The sequence below is a fragment of the Aedes aegypti genome, chromosome 1 (assembly GCF_002204515.2).
Source record: "Aedes aegypti strain LVP_AGWG chromosome 1, AaegL5.0 Primary Assembly, whole genome shotgun sequence".
In the NCBI taxonomy this organism is placed as follows: domain Eukaryota; kingdom Metazoa; phylum Arthropoda; class Insecta; order Diptera; family Culicidae; genus Aedes; species Aedes aegypti.
Window position 1 is genome coordinate 152,614,848 of NC_035107.1, and position 20,027 is coordinate 152,634,874.

A 20,027-nucleotide genomic window follows, 5' to 3' on the forward strand; every position below is an offset into this window, starting at 1 on the left:
CCTATAGCTACCGAAAAAAAAAAAATCATTTTGCAAATAGTTTTTCATCATAAGATCACTGATTTAATAAAATTTTAATGATTTTTGTGATCAATCCACATTAAATGCTATGATTTTACAGATAGCAACTCTGACATCACTGCGCTCAACGATCGCGATGATTATGCACACACGATTGACGCGTCCCGACGCATCGCACTGTGGAGCTTTTCAATTATTTTGGGTGGTCCAAATTGATAAACACTTGGTATGATTTTATGCTTCGTAGAGATGGTTTCTGTAATTTGAGAGAATCGAAAAACAAACAACTTATGAGTTTCAAGTTTCTATGCTTTGCCCAACCTTTCCGCACTGAAAATTGATACAACAGAAAAAAAGTTGGATATTTTAGACTATAAACACAGGCATGTCTCAGTGTGCGGTGGCGGCGTCTATTCGCAACAAGTGAAAACCATCGCCATAATAGTTTTGAGTGATGCGCTTGATAAAACTTTATAAATATTGAAATCCCGGTGGAAATGTGTTCCTTTAAGGAAAGTGAATAAAAGATTTGTTTAGTGGAAGTGTAGTGAACGCAGTATGGGATCCAAAACACAAATGCTTGCCGCTGAATTACAATCGAAAAGGTAAGCACCTTCTATTTACAGGTGTAGTTGTGTGAGGCAATGAAATGCGGCATGAAATCGGAGATTTTTTTTGAGAATATAAATCTCATGTATACTGTCGCTAAATTGATAATGCTGTATCTGAAAGTGTTGATTAAATATTGAAATACAACCTGAAGCATTTTTCTTCGCATAAATTATCCATTAAATCAGGTGATAAGCAGTTATATTTCATCGACGTTGCAAATACCAATACTATCATAACAATATGTTTATAATTTTGGAAGAAGCCATTTTGTGATGACGCACCAAAAGGCCTTAAACAATTTTGGCTGAAACCTCTGTATATAGGTGTTTATTCATATGCATACAAATTATTCATTAAATATGAAATATATCGAGGTACGTTCAATGTGAGTACAGTGGGAATGTAGTTTACAAACCTTGGAATGATTTTCAGATGATTTTAGTAATCTTTACTGCATTACATTAAACTTTCCTATTATATCATAGTTGCTACTTATGTATCTCTAAGTATCATTTATTTTCTATATGTTACATATTAAACCCGTTCACATCATGGCTAATGTTTGATATGTGCTTCTATGTTTAATTTTGAGTGTTCCAGGCAATTATATGAACACATCTTGTAGTATACATTAAGGGGTTTATTCGAAATCTCACATATAGCGTAATAAGATTAGGTTTTTTGCCATAAAGTTGTCAAATTTCAACTTAAGTATAAAGTTTTTTACATGTTTTCGGGCTAAAATTTTACAAGGAATCCGATTCTGTGCAATTATTAAACATATAAAGCGATTTGAAAAAGTTTATATAAGGAAGTATGGAAAATTTTGAGGTACGTTCAAAACTGAGGTTAGATCCGGAAGGTACGTCGTTTGTACATGCATTTTCCGAAAAAATCGGAACGGTTTGCCTAGATTTTCAAAAAATCGACCATCTATTCAGCAGGATCACAGATTTTGATGAAAACGTGAGGTACGTTCAAAATCCCGCGAGGTACGCTATGGTACGCAGTTGGTACACGCACGATACGGTATTAGTTTTCATTTTTGTGAAAAGTATCCTGCTGGATAGATTGACATTACACGACCTGATGATTTTCTTGATGGGACTGTATTGCGAGTATATATTTTTAGGGCGTATGTACTCAGTCTTAGACAAAAGAAAAACAAATGTGTGTCATATATCACTTTATTAATTTTTAAACACTTTTTTTTCTGGGACAAATCGAACGGAAATTTTATTTCCTTCAAAATTTTCTCCATCCATTATCACTTTAGCAGCATTAGCAGAAGTACGTTTCTTGTAATATATAAAACCATATTGCTTCGAGTTGCCGACTACGTCGCATATCAATGTAATTTTTTGAATGTCGCCAAACCTGGAAAAGCATAAATTAAGCATTAAAGCTCCACTGAAACGGATAAATGATTTTTGTAAATAAATTATTGTGTTTTTATAAATAAATTTAAATCAAATCCTCATAGGATTAAATGAGGCTATGAGCCTAAGCATGCTATAAAACGTTTCACTTCTACTGTGCACGCTGTTTTCGAATTTCTCGTGAGAGAGCAAGGCAGCATCTACACACGGCGCATAGTAAAAGACAAAAGAACAAAATAATGTATGGCTCGTGCAGGAAAAAAAGTTTCCGTCATTGATTTAAAAATTTTTAGAAGCTCTTTTTTTCGTCAAAAATTCAGAAACTCCACATGAAAATGTGTTCAATATATTCTATTCTCCAACCGAAACCAAGTAAACACATTTTCATCGAATAATTTTAAGTTTTGAACAGAAAAAACTACTTTAGAAGTTTAGATAATGATGATCATAATGACGGATTCTTGAACAAACCGAATTTAGTACTATACCATTTAATTCCACTAGAGTTTGACAGATACGCGTATTTCGAGACTCGACTTCGAGTCTAGTACGCGACACTGAAGACGGCCTTACAGTTGAGGTCGAAATACGCATATCTGTCAAAGGATACAAACTCTAGTGGAATTAAATGGTATAGTACTAAATTCGGTTTTTTCATCTACTTATAGATAGTCTACTAAACAGCTCAAAGATTTATTTTCATGGATTCTTGAACGTTAAACCTGGGAGGCGATTAAATATGGTGTAACTCCATTCAAATGCTCAGAAACAAGGAGCTACACACATGGTTACCAATGGCTTTTAGTGCGAGATCATAAGTTATGCCAGATTTGCCAGATTTGTTGGTAAAAGGATCGCATAGAAGCTTTCGTTCGTATGTACAGCGCCTTTACTCAGCATAAAGCCGTATGAAGAGGGAGTAGAGAATGTTTACATTTGCACTAAATGTTAGTTGGGTATCCAGCGCACTACTTCCGACATTAGATTTAACGTACAGGGAAGGCAGCCCTAGTAAAAAAGCGGAAGACGCTATTCGGTTTAGTGCTAGTAGGGGTATACCATCTTGTAAGTATCGGTCAGCCAATCGGGAGCGTCTTAGAGACTCCCCGACTCAACTGCCTCAGGGTCGGCACGCTCACCTAACCCGTATAAAATCTATTGTAATAATAAGGACTGGGCGGATGGGCCAAGAGAAAGACTCATTCTCAAGCAACTCAAAACGGAAAAATATGATTTATGAAATATTTCAGCTAATAACGCACTGAAACAAGCGTTGGAGTAATGAGAACCATGAACAAGTTTTTAAATTTACTATTCCAATCACGATTGAGCTATCAAAAACGCTTTTTATTTGCGTTTTGTTCCATATCGATCCAACCGCATCGATAGCCGAGCGGTAAGCGTTCGCGCTTGACAATCGAGAGATCCTCGGTTCGATACTTGCCTGCTGCAAGTTTTTAACCATGATATAGTAATTTTTACTGTCGATAGGGTGCCATGGTAAAATTGAATGCACAAAATATTTGAAATAAGTGCAAATTTAGTCTACACAAATCAAGTATCGTTGTGTATTTAATTTAATCCTCTAATATAGTATTTTCAACTGCAACGCTGTTCTCAGTGAGCTGATATTACTAAAATTATTATTTCATATTTTAGGGAACATATTATTCCACATAATTCATCACAATATACATTTTTAGAAATATTAATTTTTGTTTAATAAACTTGTATGTTGGACACTAGATAACATTTACAACATTTAATTTCTCCTGTGAAAAGTATCACGCATTTATTTTAACCTCTATCATTATATTAGTAGAAGGTTTAAAGTCTTTTAATTACACTTCACACGTATTTTCCGAACTCTACCGTGCACCCCCGCTAATTTGAAAGGTACCTCATGCAAACCATCGGTGTTTATTTTTAATTTGAACATCTACCCAAGTAACCAAAAGCATTATAACATTGCACGTATTCTACTGCATATCAACAACATTGATGTAACATTGCCTTTATTCGACATATTTCAAGAGCTGTCAAGCGATATAGCATTAACTCTACATTATAAATGTATCAATGCACTAATATCACTTTATAAATTGCACTGCTGCACTAATGTTACTTTACAAACTGCTTCATTGCTTTATCGTCGTTTTTGCATTAGTGCAACTGTAAAAGGGCTCTTTTCCACTTTTAAACTACTTTAATGGTAGGCTTACGGCAACGCAGCTACATTATATATGCAATGATATAATGCTCCATGGTTACTTGGGTAGTCACCCTAAAAACGTGTTTCTGGTTACCTCTTTCACTGTTTTATTTCACTTCACTCCGTTTTATGAGCAAAATGACGTTTGAACCATTTTTAATCTGAACGAAGTGCAAATTAGCGAGGTACAGATTAAAAAGTGTTCAGATTAAATGTGGTCAAACCAACGAGGGTACCCGGTATTTGATTTTTCCACAAACATTTAATTTTTTTTCGGTATGGTGTCTAAAACTTAAAAAATGGGGCTGAGATTGGGTCAAGCAAGACCGATAGTAAATGAAATTGCAAGTTTACTTTTTTGACATTTTACGGTTCCAGATGTTTTATTTTTTCATTAAGATGTGTTTATTCTTTTCAGAAACATCAAACAAGTCTACTTGAGTATTCCGTGCATTGAACAACAATGCAAAGCATTTTGACAACTTCTCAAACCAGCAACTGTGTTTCGTGCGCAGCACATCGTAAAATTTTATCAAATGTATTTTTTTTTATTTAATTATTCATCAGTGTTTTCATATTATAGAAACAAGTACAAATAAGTAGGATCGCTGAAATACTGGGATTATGACGTTAACATCTGCCTGAAATGTATTGATTGTGGAATGTCGCACCGAAATTTAACTATTTGCGAAGGTTTAAAATAATCACTGTTTCACCCAAGTAACCATAAGCACTAATAATAAGCCCTTAATCAGCATCAGTTTCCCCAAAAGTGTACTGCCCAAGTAATCAGTAAGCACGATAATGCGGCACGGTAACAGCATTATATTCGCATATAGGGTAATCATTTGATGCATGTCAGTTTTATATACGCATATAATGCTATTATAATGCCAGAAAAGGCGAAATAGCGTGCCATTATAGTGCCAAGATATAACCGTGCTTCTCTGCACCACTAATGCTGATATAAGACCATGTGAGAAACGTCAGTTGTTTACGCCAGGTTTCCAGGGCGAATATTTTGTGCTTTCGCGTACGCAGCCAGAGAGCTTTCGCGTATGCGGCTAAGCAACTGGTATACGAGGTAAATAAATGAATGAATGAAAACGAAAACCTCGAATAGTATGCAAAAAATGTAATAAAATGATACAGATAGTACTTCTCCGTATCAGACTTATTCATTTTGGTGGTTTTTATTCTTTTGAGGACTTGCAATTGCCACATTTTGATCCTCGTTTGATGATGAAATCCTCATTTTGAGCCTTGAACCTGCGACACCCGTATTGTTGAGTTGTTGAAGTCCTGCTCCTTTGCTCCTACGGCCACATAAGATTTATAGTATTGGAAAGAAAAGTGACCAATTTAAACCATCACTTTTCCCCGTCATAAAACCTGCAATTGTAGTAGTGAGAAGATTTATGTTTATCTCCCTCTTGTTGTGTTTCGGGATCAGCCGAAATAGTGAAAAACGTGGTTTTGACTAACTTAACCAGAGCTAATTTTATTACGTCTTCACTAATCTATGATTAACGGCAAAAGAGACCGAGATATGCTCGGGCAACGCGCAGGTTGCTGTGATTGAAAATTTGGTTGCTAATGGTTACCATTCAAAATTCAAATTTAGCCCGGTGTGCTACGATCACACCTAACATCTCCCCCCTTAGTTCAGGTAGTACGGCTCAAATCTCGCTGGTAGTCGTACGATGCGTCTCGGTCGGTTGTTGTTGTTTACAGTCGGTTGCGGTGCTGGTTCATCTTCGGGATCGGACTCCGAAAAGTATTCGGAATCGCCGGATTCTGGTGCGGATGCTGCGGAAACTGCTGTGCTACCTGGTTCTTGGACTGGACGACGGATCGGAGCGGTGTTGGATAGACCAAACTCATCCACAAAAATGGAAAGCGGCGAAGGACCATCTGTTCGCTCTGGATCACCTGAGCGCTTCTTGAGTTGGTTCGTGTGTGCCCGGATCAATCGTTGCTTGTCCACCAGGTAAACATTATAATTAACGTTCCCGATGCGCTCGATGACAGTGGCTGCTTCCCAATGCCAGGCGTTCCCTTGATGCACCTGTGCATAAACACAGTCACCGGGTTGAAAACTCTTCGCAATTGCACCATGCTTCCTATTAAATGATGCATTTTGTTTTTCAGTTTTCTTCGATGACGGATTGCGGCACTCCGGCTGTGGAAGCAAGAGCGATGAAATCGTTCGGATGGGCCTGCCGAACATTACTTCTGCCGGAGATTTCCCATCGAGGTCACTGGTCGGAGTCGTACGGTATACTTGCAAAAACGTTTGCAGTGCGCTGTCGAGAGTTTCTCCCCCCGAACGGATTTTTCGAAGACTCCTCTTGACCGTGTCAACGAAACGTTCCGCTAATCCGTTTGATTGCGGATGATATGGTGCTGTCCGAAGATGCTGTATTCCTTGACCTTGGCAGAACGTCTGGAATTCGTGACTGACGAACTGGGGACCGTTGTCCGACACGATGGTTTCCGGTATGCCAAAGGTAGCGAAGGATTCGGAAAGCAGTCTCACAGTGGTACTGGCTGTTGTAGTCCTGGTTGCGAAAACCTCCGGCCATTTCGAAAACGGATCCACCACGACCAACAGATACGTTCCATCGACAGGACCGGCGTAGTCGATGTGGATTCTCGACCATGGCTTCGACGGTGCAGGCCACGACTCGAGTGTCGTTTTGATTGGTGCTTTTCCGGCCACGCAACAAGGATTGCAGTTGCGGACGAAATCCTCGATTTGGTCGTCCATACTAGGCCAGTACACGAAACTGCGAGCGATTGCCTTCATGCGAACCACACCAGGGTGGCCCCGATGAAATTGCCTCAGGATTTTCCTCTGGAACTGATGAGGAACTACCACACGGTCGTGTAGCATCACGCAGCCATTAACGATGCTAAGCGAATCTCGCCGATTGAAATACGGCAGGACATCAGGGTTGGTGATCGATTTGGAATCTCGCGGCCAACCTTCATCGATGAACTTTGCCACCGATTGCAAAACGCTGTTCTTCTTCGTTGCGTCTTGTAACTCTGTGAAAGAGACTGGAAGTTTGTCTAGCGAGTCGTTAATTATACTCACCAGATCATCTTCCAGGTTGATTGCTGCTACGACGTATTCCTCTTCCGGCCGTGTGGTCCGATCGATCAGCCGAGACAGCATGTCGGCACAACCGAAATCGTTGGTGGAAATGTGCTGGATGTCGAAATCGCAGTTGAGCATTATCAACGCCCATCGCTGCAGTCGGTTGGCGGTGTGCAATGGAATGCCCTTCTTCGAACCGAAGATTGCCAAGAGCGGTTTGTGATCCGTTTGCAACGTGAAGTGGCGTCCCAAAAGGAATTTATGGAACTTCGTCACCGCGTAGACCAGAGCCAGTGCTTCCTTCTCCGGTTGTCCATAACCTTGCTCGGCGGGTGAGAGCGAACGAGAAGCATGCTGAACTGCCTTGATTTTGCCATCCGGGAATTTGTGCAGTATCACCGCACCAATGCCGGTGTTGGAGGCATCTGCTGCAACGATGATGGGTAGTGTCGGATCGTAGTGCGTCAACAATAGTTCCGACTGCAGAATCGCCTTGAATTTTTCGAACGCTTGCTGGCATTCGACGTTCCACAGCCACTTGACATCCTTCTTCAGTAGCTGGTCCATTGGGTGGCGAAGCTCGTGGATGTTGCGCACAAATCTGCCGTAGAAATTAACGGCACCGAAAAACGAGCGAAGTTCGGTCACGTTGGTTGGAGCTGGGATGTTGGCGATGGCTCGAAGCTTTTCTGGATCCGGACGAATACCATGGCGATCCACGATATGGCCCAGGTAACCAAGCTCGGTTTGGAAAAACTTGCACTTTTCCGCCTTGACGTGGAACCCGTACTGCTCCAGCCGAATCAGCAGTTTGCTGAGTGACTCTGCGTGTGCCTCCCAGGTGGGACCGAAGACTATGACGTCATCGATGAAGGAGCGAATGCCTGGGATGTCGGCAATCATGCCGTCGATCAGCCGTTGGAATGATCCTGGCGCGGATTTCACCCCTGGAGCGAGGCGGTTGAATTGGAACAGCCCCTTGTGCGTGTTGATGGTTAGTAGCTTCTTCGACTCGTCGTCCACTTCAACCTGCAGGTATGCGTCAGACAGGTCGATGATGCTGAAGACGCGACTACCGGCCAGCTGGGCGAAAATTTCCTCCGGCGTCGGCAGAGGGTAGTGATTCGCTTCTAACGCATCGTTGAGACCAGTCGAATAGTCCGCACAGATGCGGACCCGTCCATTTGGCTTGCGGACAGCGACGATCGGAGCGGCCCACTCCGAAAAATCGACTGGAGAGATGATTCCCAACGATTCGAGTCGATTGAGCTCGGTGTCCACCAACGGAATCGTGTTGAATGGTACCGGACGTTTTGGACAAAAAATAGGACGTGCGTTAGATTTAAGGAAAAGTTTTACCTTTGTCTTGGTGCAGTGGCCCAGCGAGTCGTCGAAAACGTTTGGATGTTCGCTTCGAAGCTTCTGGACCTCGTCATCGAACGCTGGCTTGGAAGTCGAAGCGATGCTGTTGCAGATCGAATCGAATGGCAGCGACCACAAATCGAACATATCGATCCAATCGATGCCGAAGACGTTGAGATTGGGGGACGACGTGACAAAACATTTGCCACGTTTCGTTGTTCCGTTGAGCGTGACGTCGCATTGGAACTCGCCTATAAGCCCCAGTGGTTCACCGGACGCGTTGACTGCTTCAATCGATGGTGGCATTGTTTCCGGTCTACCTAGCTGCTGCCAGGTTTGCTCGCAAATCACCGTGATGTCGCTGGCTGAGTCCAATTGCAACGACGTTGTGACGTTGTTGATGGCTGTCGTTACGAAGCGTCGCTTCTTGGAACGGTTTGCGATGTGGTTCACCACGGAGACTCCTCGAGTTTGGGAACTGTAAACACTTGATTTATTCTGCTTCTTCTTTGCAGGCTTCTTACCGGTCGAATGCGTTTGACTGGAATCGCCGGCGGTTGACTTCTTGATGCAGCCGCAGTAACCTTCCTTGTGGCCGACGCGATCGCAGGTTTTGCAACGATGGTCGGAAAATGGACAGTCCCGCACGTAGTGGACCTGACCACATTGCCAACATGGTGTGGATGGTAGCTGCTTACCTTTCGCTTTCGGTGGACGTTGTGACTGATTGTGAAGCCGTGCCCGAATGTCTGCGTAGCGGGATGCTTTGAGACCACAGACGAAAACCAAGCACTTGAAGTGGTCGATTTTAACTTTATCGAACTTGAACTCCTCACATGCCCGATTTACCTTCCCGCCGTAGCTGATGATGTCTTCTGCCTCATTTTTCACCAGCTGTAGGCAATGGAAGCGTTTGTTGAAAACGGACGTCGGTGTGCCGAAAATTTTTTTCAGCGTGGCTACCGTTTCGTCGAACTGGATGTCTCTGGGAAGCTGGGGCAGGATGTAATTCACATAGCGGCTGTGTGAAGCATGATCCAACTTCCGCAGGAGAAGACGTACCTTGGCCGCGTCGTCGAGATTCCGAGCGTCGTTGTCGAAAAGGTCCGAATAACGTGCAAACCACTTTTCAAATGTGATGCCGTTTTCGGGGTCGAACACAAATTCGCTGATGTTGGTGGAGAGATAACATGCAAATTAGCGCCACGTAACGACAAAATTGCAAATTAAACAGGGCTGCCTCAAATTGCTTCGCAGCTTCTGAACTACTTTTCGCAAGACACGAACTGTCTAAATGGTCGGGATCATGGGCTAGAACTTGCTATAATATAATCAAATACATCCACACAACCGCCACGTAGCGGCAAGATTGCAAATTAAACAAGGCTGCCTCAAATTGATTTCAAGGTTTTGAACAACTTTGTTGAAGACACGAACTTTCTAGGTGGTCAGGATCATGAGCTAGAGCATAATAAATTTGACCAAGTTACTTGCACACTATCGCCACGTAGCTGCAAAATTACGCATTAAAAGTTTTTCCAAATAAACGCCATAAAGTTGCTGAATAACTTTTCCGAAGACCGCAACTTTATAGGTAGTTAGGATTCCGAGATATTTATTGGAAGGAGCAACGATCAAGATGCTCTTACCGACAAGGGTGTGCTGTCAACTGTGACGCACATCAGGCAACACGCGAAAGCATCACCTACTGTGATGGCGAAAAGCTTGTTAAGCGCATCGAGCGCGCCATTCATCCCCACTCTCATTCATAAAGTGAAAGCGCCATTCAAGTGTGAACATCGTTCCTGAATTCATTCTCGTTTTATTTCCGTTTAATAAAGTTAGTTTGTTTCTACAGTATTTCCCGTATACTTGTTTCCACTTATTGAAAGACATTTTCCAATAGGTTATGGTCCCGGCAGTATACTGAGAACCAAGATATTTCTAAGAGAGGTACAACAATCTAAGCAGTCAATGGATGCGGGGTGTTAGAAACAGCGGGGTAAGGAAAATGACAGCTAGCGAATCAGCGAGCTGGCGAGTTTGTTGATGCAATTTTCCCCTCAAAGGTTGCTGTCGTTTCCATAGTGCCAAAATGTTTATTATCACGGATTGAAAATTCAAAAGGAATTGAAAATTTCTGGCAGACACTAACGACAGTTTCAGGATACAGGTATGTGCAGCATAAATGTGTGCCTTAAATTAGGTTTGAATCTGAGAGAGACTCGCGAAGAGGAAAAATATCAACGTCATATGCAGCCCAGATTCCCCTCTCACGAAACGTCAAATGCAGCCCACTGTTTTTATGGCTAGAAAAGTGAAAAGTATTGTGTTCAAAGTAAACTGTTATTGAAAACCTCAGTCGGCGGACCAGTTTTTTCCAAAGTTGCTGATAAATCTTAGCCGAAGATTAATTATTTCTGATGTCTGCTACGTTTGCTGGTATGAAATTTCACTCATATGGCTATTTATGATTCGATGTGATGCAAACTCAATCATTTTTTTGCTGAGAGGTTCATCTGAGGGTTTGAACAGCATGCGCATAATTGGTATAAACACAAAGTGGAATAAGAAAAAAACTCAGCAATCACAGAAAAAGAAGACCGTCTTCGCGAGTCTCGTCTCAGGTTTGAATTTAATTTCAGTTTTGTTTCAGGATGCCAATGAGAGCCAACAATGAGAAAACAATACTCAACTCATCAATCCGTAGCGTAGCTCAAGACCGCTGTGCTTTACTTCTTGTCTCGATAAGGACAGCTTCAGCTATCAACTATGTACAGCAGAAAACTAACATTTGTCAATTTCAGACCATTTTCACAATTTACGTTCCGAAGACAAAAAATGGATTAGACGAAATTTTGATGTCATGGAGGATTGTGATATTCCTGCGATATTCCACTGATGTTTCCAACACACATAATTGGGTAGATAATGTAAGAATAAATAATATATTCTGAGAGAATTAAAGCAGAAAATTCCGGAATTTTATGAAAGAGTACTCCTTTATTACATGTTCCCGAAGGCGATGGGTTGATAGAAGATCATTATTCTCTTTATGTTCTTTTTCACAGAAGATACGACGAAGGGACAGCTGTAAGAAGAGAGACAGCTATTGTCACCGTGGCCCATTATTTTTCTTAGTTTTTACGAGTCAACTGGTTCAAAAAAGTTTGGGTTCTTCTTTGGGTAAATATCATCATCGATTTTAAGCAATTGTTTAAATCTATTTGAGAGCATGAAGTTTTACACTTGGTTGTTGAATAACGTTTAAGAAACGAAATAAAAATTTAGGGGAAAAAGTTGCTAGGATCTCAAGGCTTGCTGATCCGATGGAGCAACACAAACTTGCCAGCTGTCAGATCCTTTCTCAATATGGCGGATTGCCCTAAATGACACATTGAATTACCTCCCTTTTAGATACCTTGCTGAGAACTGTAGAAGGGTATTTCCGGTGAAGTTGTGCTTCAATTTCGAAGATATTTTTCGGCTCGGTCGAGGCGTCGCGTGTGTGTGTGTGTGAAAAAAACATGGCGGACGTGAAGGTATCGTTCGAAAAGGTGAATGACAATAATTTCGCGGTGTGGAAATTCAAGATGGAACTTTTCCTGGTGAAAGAAGAGCTATTCGCGGTTGTGTTGGAAGACAAGCCTGACGAGCCGTCGGCCGACTGGATCCTAAAGGATGGAAAAGCTCGTGCTATGATCGGTTTGGCTGTAGAAGACACGCAACTGGTCCACATCATCAAGAAGACGACTGCGAAGGATATGTGGGACTCATTGAAGAAAATTCATGAGGAGTCTTCTCTTTCTTCGACTTTGCACGTGTTGCGGAAGTTGTGCTCGATGCGGTTAGCAGATGAAGACAACCTGCTGGAGCATCTGAATGGCATGACGGCATTGCACAACAAGCTGGAAGTGATGGGAGAGGGATTAAAGGACAGATTGTTCATGGCGTTAATTCTTCCGGCGAGATTGTCCGAAGTTGAAAGAAAAGTCGGACAAAGTGAAGAAAGATACTGGGAAAGTGAACATGGCCGCGGAAATTTCGAGCGGTGTAATGGAAATGTGTCTGGTAGCAGCAAGTCCGTGTGCCCCCGGAAAGTGGTATTTGGATTCCGGAGCGACGTTGCATATGCTTGGCCGATGGTACCCGCGCATCAAGTCCGGTGGTTCCGGAACCGGAAAAGTGGCATCGTTAACGGGAACGCGAATCCAGATGAACGTTACGCTCAACGATGTGTACCACGTGCCGTCCCTCGCTGGTAATCTGCTGTCCGTAGGTAAGATTTGTGATCTTGGATACAGCGTTGTATTCGAGAAATCCGGCTGCCGAGTCCTACGTGGCAAGGAAGTGATGCTGGTAGGCGAGCGAAGTGGGGGGTTATATCGTTTGAAGCAGTTCCCTGAGCAAGCACTGGCAACGACTGAGAACCATCCAGAATTTTGTGAGCATCTGTGGCATCGTCGGCTGGGTCATCGCGATCCGGAAGCAATAGCGAAAATAGTGCGACACGATTTTGGTTTCGGTCTGAAATTACAGAAATGTAATGTAAATTACGTGTGTGGAGTTTGTTTGAAAGGGAAGATGAGTCGGATTTCGTTTCCGAAGCGATCCGAAAGTAATTCGTCAGCGGTTGGCGATTTAGTGCATTCGGACGTTGGTGGACCGATGGAAGTTGCCACACCCAGCGGCAATCGGTTCTATGTGACTCTAGTGGACGATTTCAGTGGTTACACGGTGGTATACCTGCTGAAGGCGAAGTCGGAAGTTGAAAAAAAGTGCGCGAGTATTGTAGTTTAGTGAAGAATCAGTTCGGCCGGTATCCACGAATTATTCGTACGGATGGAGGAGGAGAATATTCGAGCACGGCGTTCAAACGTTTTTTGGCTGAAGGTGATATCGTCTTGCAACAAACGGCACCGTATTCTCCGCAACAAAACGGTAAAGCGGAGAGGAATAATCGGTACGAAGTTGAAATGGTTTGGTGTTTGCTTCTTGAGTCCGGTTTGAGCAAAAAATATTGGGGTGAAGCGTTGAACACGGCGAACTATTTGCAAAATCGTCTTCCGTCGTCGGGTAAGGAAAAGACACCGTACGAACTGTGGCACGGTAAGAAACCGTCGTATGTCCATATCCGTATTTTTGGTTCGGAGGCCTACGTTCATGTGCCGAAGGAGAAACGGAGAAAGTTGGATTCGAAGGCAGTGAAGCTGGTCTTCGTCGGGTACGCGGAAGGAAGGAAAGCATATCATTTCCTGAACCCTGAGAACGATACGATTTTGATAAGCCGTGATGCGAAGTTCGTTGAAGTGCGTGAAGAAGAGGTGCCCCGCGGGCGTCAGGAGGAGTTTCCTGGGGAAGAAAACGAAGCATCGGTAGTTCCTGAAAAGAAGAAAGAAGAAGTCGTTATATCGTTGGGGAAGAAGATTGAAGAAATCGATCCAGTACCTGAAGCAGAAGAAAGTAGCGTTGAAGAAGAAGAAGAAAACGTGGAAGAGTTGGACATTTCGGACTATTCAGTGGCATCAAGTGCAAGTTCGTTCCATGGTTTTCCAATGGAAGAAATCGCAAGAAGGTCTCGAAGGTCAACAAAAGGTGTACCTCCACGGCGGCTCATTGAGGAATGCCGAGGATGGAGCCGAGAACGCTACAGGAGGCTTTGAGCTGTGAAAAGAGTGCTGAGTGGAGAACAGCAATGGTTGAAGAGCTGCGATCTCACGAGGACAACGGAACGTGGGAGCTGGTAGACCCGCCTGCTGGGCGAAAACCAGTAGGCTGCAAGTGGGTGTACAAAATTAAGCGAAACGCTGCTGGAGAAGCAGTGAAATACAAAGCACGTCTGGTCGCCCAAGGATTCAACCAGAAGTATGGGCAAGATTATGATGAGGTGTTTGCGCCGGTTGTAAAGCAAACAACTTTGCGTACACTTCTGGCCATCGCTTCGAAACGGAACCTGGTATTGAAGCATTTCGATGTGACGACCGCATATTTGTACGGAAAGCTGGAAGAGGAGCTCTATATGCGGCAACCAAGTGGCTTCGTGCTTGAAGGCAAGGAGCAGCAGGTGTGTAAGCTGGTAAAAAGCATTTACGGGTTGAAGCAATCTGCTCGTTGTTGGAATCATCGTCTGCACGCTTTCCTCTAAAGTTTGAAGTTCAAACAGAGTCGAGCTGATCCGTGTCTTTACACGAAAGTGGTCAACGGGAAGCGATTGTATTTGCTGGTCTATGTCGACGATATTTTGCTGGGCTGCGAAAGCGAGGAGGAGATCGAAAAGATCTATGCTGCCCTGAGCAAGGAGTTCGAGATGGCCAACCTGGGAAATGCCAACTATTTCCTGGGAATGGAAATCCGGAAAGAAGGTGGTAAGTACGGTATTTCGCTGGAGAACTACATAGACCGCGTTGCTGGGAGATTTGGTTTGGTCGATGCCAAGTGCGCGAAAACCCCGATGGAAGATGGATTCGTCAAGACCAGGGAGGAGAGTCCACCACTGAAATCGAATGGCCAGTACAGGAGTCTAGTGGGAGCGTTGCTGTATATCGCCGTCTGTGCGAGGCCCGATATTGCTGTTGGTGTGTCGATTTTGGGACGATGCGTATGTGCACCGACTGAAGCCGATTGGGTGGCAGCCAAACGTGTGGTGCGCTACCTGAAAGGGACGAAGGATTGGCAGTTAAGATACGGAGACTCTGAAGGTAAGCTTGTTGGATACTCGGATGATTTGAAGTCTCGCAAGTCTACAAGTGGTTTCGTCACACTCTCGTCGATGGAATCGGAATACGTGGCGTTGAGCGAGGCGAGCCAAGAGGCTGTTTGGCTTTTGAATTTGTCCTCAATTCGGTGAGCCAACGTTCAAAACGGTGACACTCTGGGAAGATAACCAGAGCTGCATCAAGTTTGTCAGTTCGGAACGGACAACGAAACGATCGAGGCACATCGAGACTCGTCAGTGTTTCGTGAAGGAGCTGTGCGACGCAAGAGTTTTGGAGCTGCTTTACTGTTCCACAGAGGAGATGGTTGCGGATATACCCACCAAGGCACTTGGGCAAGTAAAGCTTCGGAAGTTCGCTAGTATGCTCGGCTTGGCCGGTGGTGATCGTTGAGGAGGAGTATTGGAAGGAGCAACGATCAAGATGCTCTTACCGGCAAGGTTGTGCTGTCAACTGTGACGCACATCAGGCAACACGCGAAAGCCATCACCTACTGTGATGGCGAAAAGCTTGTTAAGCGCATCGAGCGCACCATTCATCCTCACACTCATTCATAAAGTGAAAGCGCCATTCAAGTGTGAACATCGTTCCTGAATTCATTCTCGTTTTATTTCCGTTTAATAAAGTTAGTTTGTGTTTCTACAGTATTTCTCGTATACTTGTTTCCACTTATTGAAAGATATTTCCAATAATATTATCATCATAAATATTATTGTTTTAAGGTGATGCTGAACTTTTTGGAGGTGCTACAATATTCAACTGGGGTGTTGCAATACTAGGTGATGCGATTCTATACTTATGGCGGGTAGTGTAGTTTGAAGGCTTGATTCTTAATGAACTCCACTAGCGCTTGTCAGTATCTCATGGCTTAAGCCATGAGCTATGGACCGATGCACGAGTTCACTATTTGACGTTCTAGCGGTGCCGTGTTATTTAAGTGGCCATGGAAACCAGTGAATTCGGCACCTCTCAAACGTTTTTAATTTTTTTTATGCTATTGGATGATCTATGCACAGACAAACAGACGTAACAGCTAGAACAATTATCAATTTATAGCATAGTCACGTGAACATTTACGCCCAATGCTAAAAATACTTCATTTGGCCAACCGTGAACTAGGTGGCGGTAGTGAGCAAACGTCAAACTCTAACAAAAGTGATGCGAGCGCCACGAGTGGCCCGTCGGCCAACTACCAAATATTAGAATTGGGTGCTATTCTGCTGAACGATGAAAATAATTAGAGCACAGACAAACAGACGTCACACTCTCATCGCTGTCCATCGACGAACTTTTTAACGATCGATTCGAATATATTATGTATCCGGTAGAAATCAAGACCAACATTTATTTATAATTATTGTTTTCTCGGGCCCCGTGCGTCGCAGCTAATATGTGAATAGTGCGCTGTGTTCATAAAAATCGTAAGAATGCAGCGCCACACTAAAAACCTGATTTCAAAATCGCGCGAGTTGAGGCGCGTCGCGAGTCTCACTGGCGCGATCCGGTTTGGTGGCGGTGCGACAATATGGTAGGTGGTCAATGGACCACTCGTAGCGCTCGCGTCGTTTTTGTTCGTGTTTGACGTTTACACACTACCGCCACCTGTTGGTCCATCGGCCAACTACAGTGTTTTTAGCATTGGGTGTACATGTTTTCGCGACTATGATTTTGATCGCGATTTGTTTTAAGTGTTACGTCTGTTTCTCTGTGATTAAAGTGTTACGTCTGTTTGTCTGTGATCTATGGTTTGGTTGATCGATGTAAAAGATTGTTTTATTGAGCATTTTGCACCTTATTAGACTACTGTGCAGAAAATTTTTGCACAGTGAACATTTGCACACCTCGCACATTCACTCACATTACCGCTTGACAACGTGCTTGGATACTAACTTTTCTATTTTTGTTTTGATTTTGCGCGAACACCCACCTCCACTTTTTGTATTTTTTATAATAGGGCAAGTGTACCATTAGTGGTGCACCTAAGGGAAAACTGCTAAAACACGGTGTTAAGATCATGAAATATATGATTTTAACGTATCATTCGATAGATCTCCAATCCTTCTATCATTCAAATGTATAAAAATCACGATTCATTTGAAATTTTCCTGCAAAAAGCCTTGCACCAATAATGTTCCTTTAGTGGAGGTATATTTTAAGGATGGTTCCTTTAGTGGCGCAAACCATTGATTTCTTATGGGACCCTCCACTATGGGTACTGATGCACCACTATAGGTACAAAGGAGCAAAAAAATTTAGCAAAATAATTGTTGTAAATAGTTTTACGGTTAAATTTCATGAATATTATTCGATTACTTGTATCATTTTCGCATCGTACATAATACAAAAATATCACATAATCATTTATTAGCGCGAAACATGCCAAAACACACTACCTCCACTATTGGAGCTACCTCCACTAAGGGAGCGTTTGCCCTAACTGTAACATTTAGGGACACTTGCCGACCCCCATCACCGTTATGCTATTTGTAAATGGGCCCGAAGATCTTTCGTTAGGAGGAACACCAAATCGCTAATCGATTACGCCCTAAACTTGAAGGAAACAGATCTGATTCCGAAGAAGATTTTGATGATGATCATTCTGGATCCAGCAAACAATAGCTTCCCAAAGGAAAACTTCCCGATGAGCTAAACGGCTGCTGGCTATTGGTTGCCGTTCACGATTTCACGGAGCATTCGTCAGGAAAAGAAATTTTAGCGGGGTGTAGCTGGCAATACGGTGAATATTTTTATTGCTGGGTGCGTTTGAAATGCAAATATTAAATGCGGGAACACCAAACGCGTTAAGATTTTCCACAAGCAACCCGATGTCAAAGATAGCTTTTCATTGCTAGGTTGGCGGTGATATAAGTAATCGTTGCTAGGTGTCCTTTGATTGCTTTGTCTTACCGCATTTGAAGCTCGTTTAGTTGAGATTTGCACCTCAAATGCAAACAGCAATACTAAATGCTGGTCGCTTTCAAATAAACATAACAATAAAAAAGTTATGATGTAATCTGTTTGATTGCTTTGAAATACAGTGCCTTACCGATTTTGGCAACAAGGCATGATTTTTATGTTGCCAAAATGGGGATGTTGCCAAATTCGGGAATTTTGAAAACCTTATGTTTTTTATCATTCTAATCTCTAAAAGTATCAGCAAATGGATGACAACTACTACGAATGATGTGAAACACGTCTGGGAGCTTTCTTCAGTTCAGCTTTTGACTCAAAAGCAGAGACATCATGTACTGATGACATGCACCATTTGAAAAGCACACTTGTTGTACACAGTACACGCGTGGTATTATTTTCAGTGGCCATTTGCGACTGTTCTTCTTCTTCTTTTTGGCATTAACGTCCCCACTGGGACAGAGCCTGCTACTCAGCTTAGTGTTCTTATGAGCACTTCCACAGTTATTAACTGAGAGCTTTCTTTGCCTAAATTTGCCATTTTCGCATTCGTATATCGTGTGGCAGGTACGATGATATTCTTGCCCAGGAAAGTCAAGGAAACTTCCATTACGAAAAGATCCTGGACCGACCGGGAATCGAACCCAGGCACCTTCAGCATGGCTTTGCTTTGTAGCCGCGGACTCTAACCACTTGGCTAAGGAAGGCCCCAATGCGACTGTTCAAGAGAGCTAATAGGCAGCTTTAAAACCAGACCATATCGAAAGTAGCTGATTTCGAATACAGGTTCGGTTGATGATCCTTTCAGGTGGGTTAATTTTTGGGATTTCCTGCATAGAGCGCAATTGTGATTACCACACGTCTTAAAAGTGAACAAGGTTCTAAGTTGGGAACAGTGGCAGTTCTTATAAATTACTACGCTAAAATCAATGCTGATCAGATGTTATGTCAGAAATGAAACTACGATGCTATTTATCCAGACTGACGCCGCCAAGCACACATAAATAGAGTTAATGACGAGATGTAACCAAGCATTACATTCGTTTGCTGAGATTCAGAAATTATATTGCTGATAGTTGCAATTTTAAATCATTAGAAAATTGAAAGGATTTTTTTGAAAAAAAAAAAAATCCTGACAAGTAAGAAATGTGTGTCGGAATTGTTGAAACAACGTGAGGAGTAATATTCGAATTGAAAATGGTTGAAAGTTTTGCATTTGAAATTTGAATGTTCGTTCATTTTATTGCGTTTCTCATTTCACGTGAATACCGTTAGATTTTTTATACGAATTTTTGCAGAAATTGCCTGCAATAACAATACAATTTTCGATTTTATTTCTGCGGGATATTGTGTAACTTCCGAAAGATAAAACTGATAGCAGAAAAAATGTAGTTAAAATTTTGTGTAATCAGCGGAAAAAAATTGTAGTAGCATTGTTTCTTTTTTCTTCCTGTAGAATAATGTGTGAACTTTAAACATTATTTTTGATTACAGTAAACATTTTTTTGGTAAAATTTTCAATTGTGAAGGTGCTTAGAATAAGCAACAAAATATTCTTTTATACCACTCTCCAACTGTCACAAGGTTGTGGTCAGAAAAAATTTTGACTGCTGAAGAAGCAACAATATGGACTTGTTTGCAAGAAATAATTTCCAAATGCTAGAAATAATTTCTTAAGCAAGAGACTACACAAATTTAAAAATGTCCAAAGGATT

The 20,027-nt window shown here is 42.4% G+C and overlaps 1 protein-coding gene across 2 annotated transcripts in view; it reads right to left on the reverse strand.

Moving 5' to 3' along the window:
- Positions 1–1,793: 1,793 nt before the first annotated feature.
- LOC110678376 (RNA-binding protein rsd1-like) overlaps positions 1,794–20,027 on the reverse strand; it is a 101,527-nt gene continuing 83,293 nt past the window's right edge. Inside the window, exon 2 of one of the 2 annotated variants that reach the window (XM_021851185.1) lies at positions 1,794–2,010. In XM_021851185.1, the coding sequence (XP_021706877.1) occupies positions 1,824–2,010 (187 nt within the window). In that variant the 3' untranslated portion in view covers positions 1,794–1,823. The remainder of the gene's footprint in view (positions 2,011–20,027) is intronic. The other variant, XR_002501548.1, reaches the window with a different exon arrangement.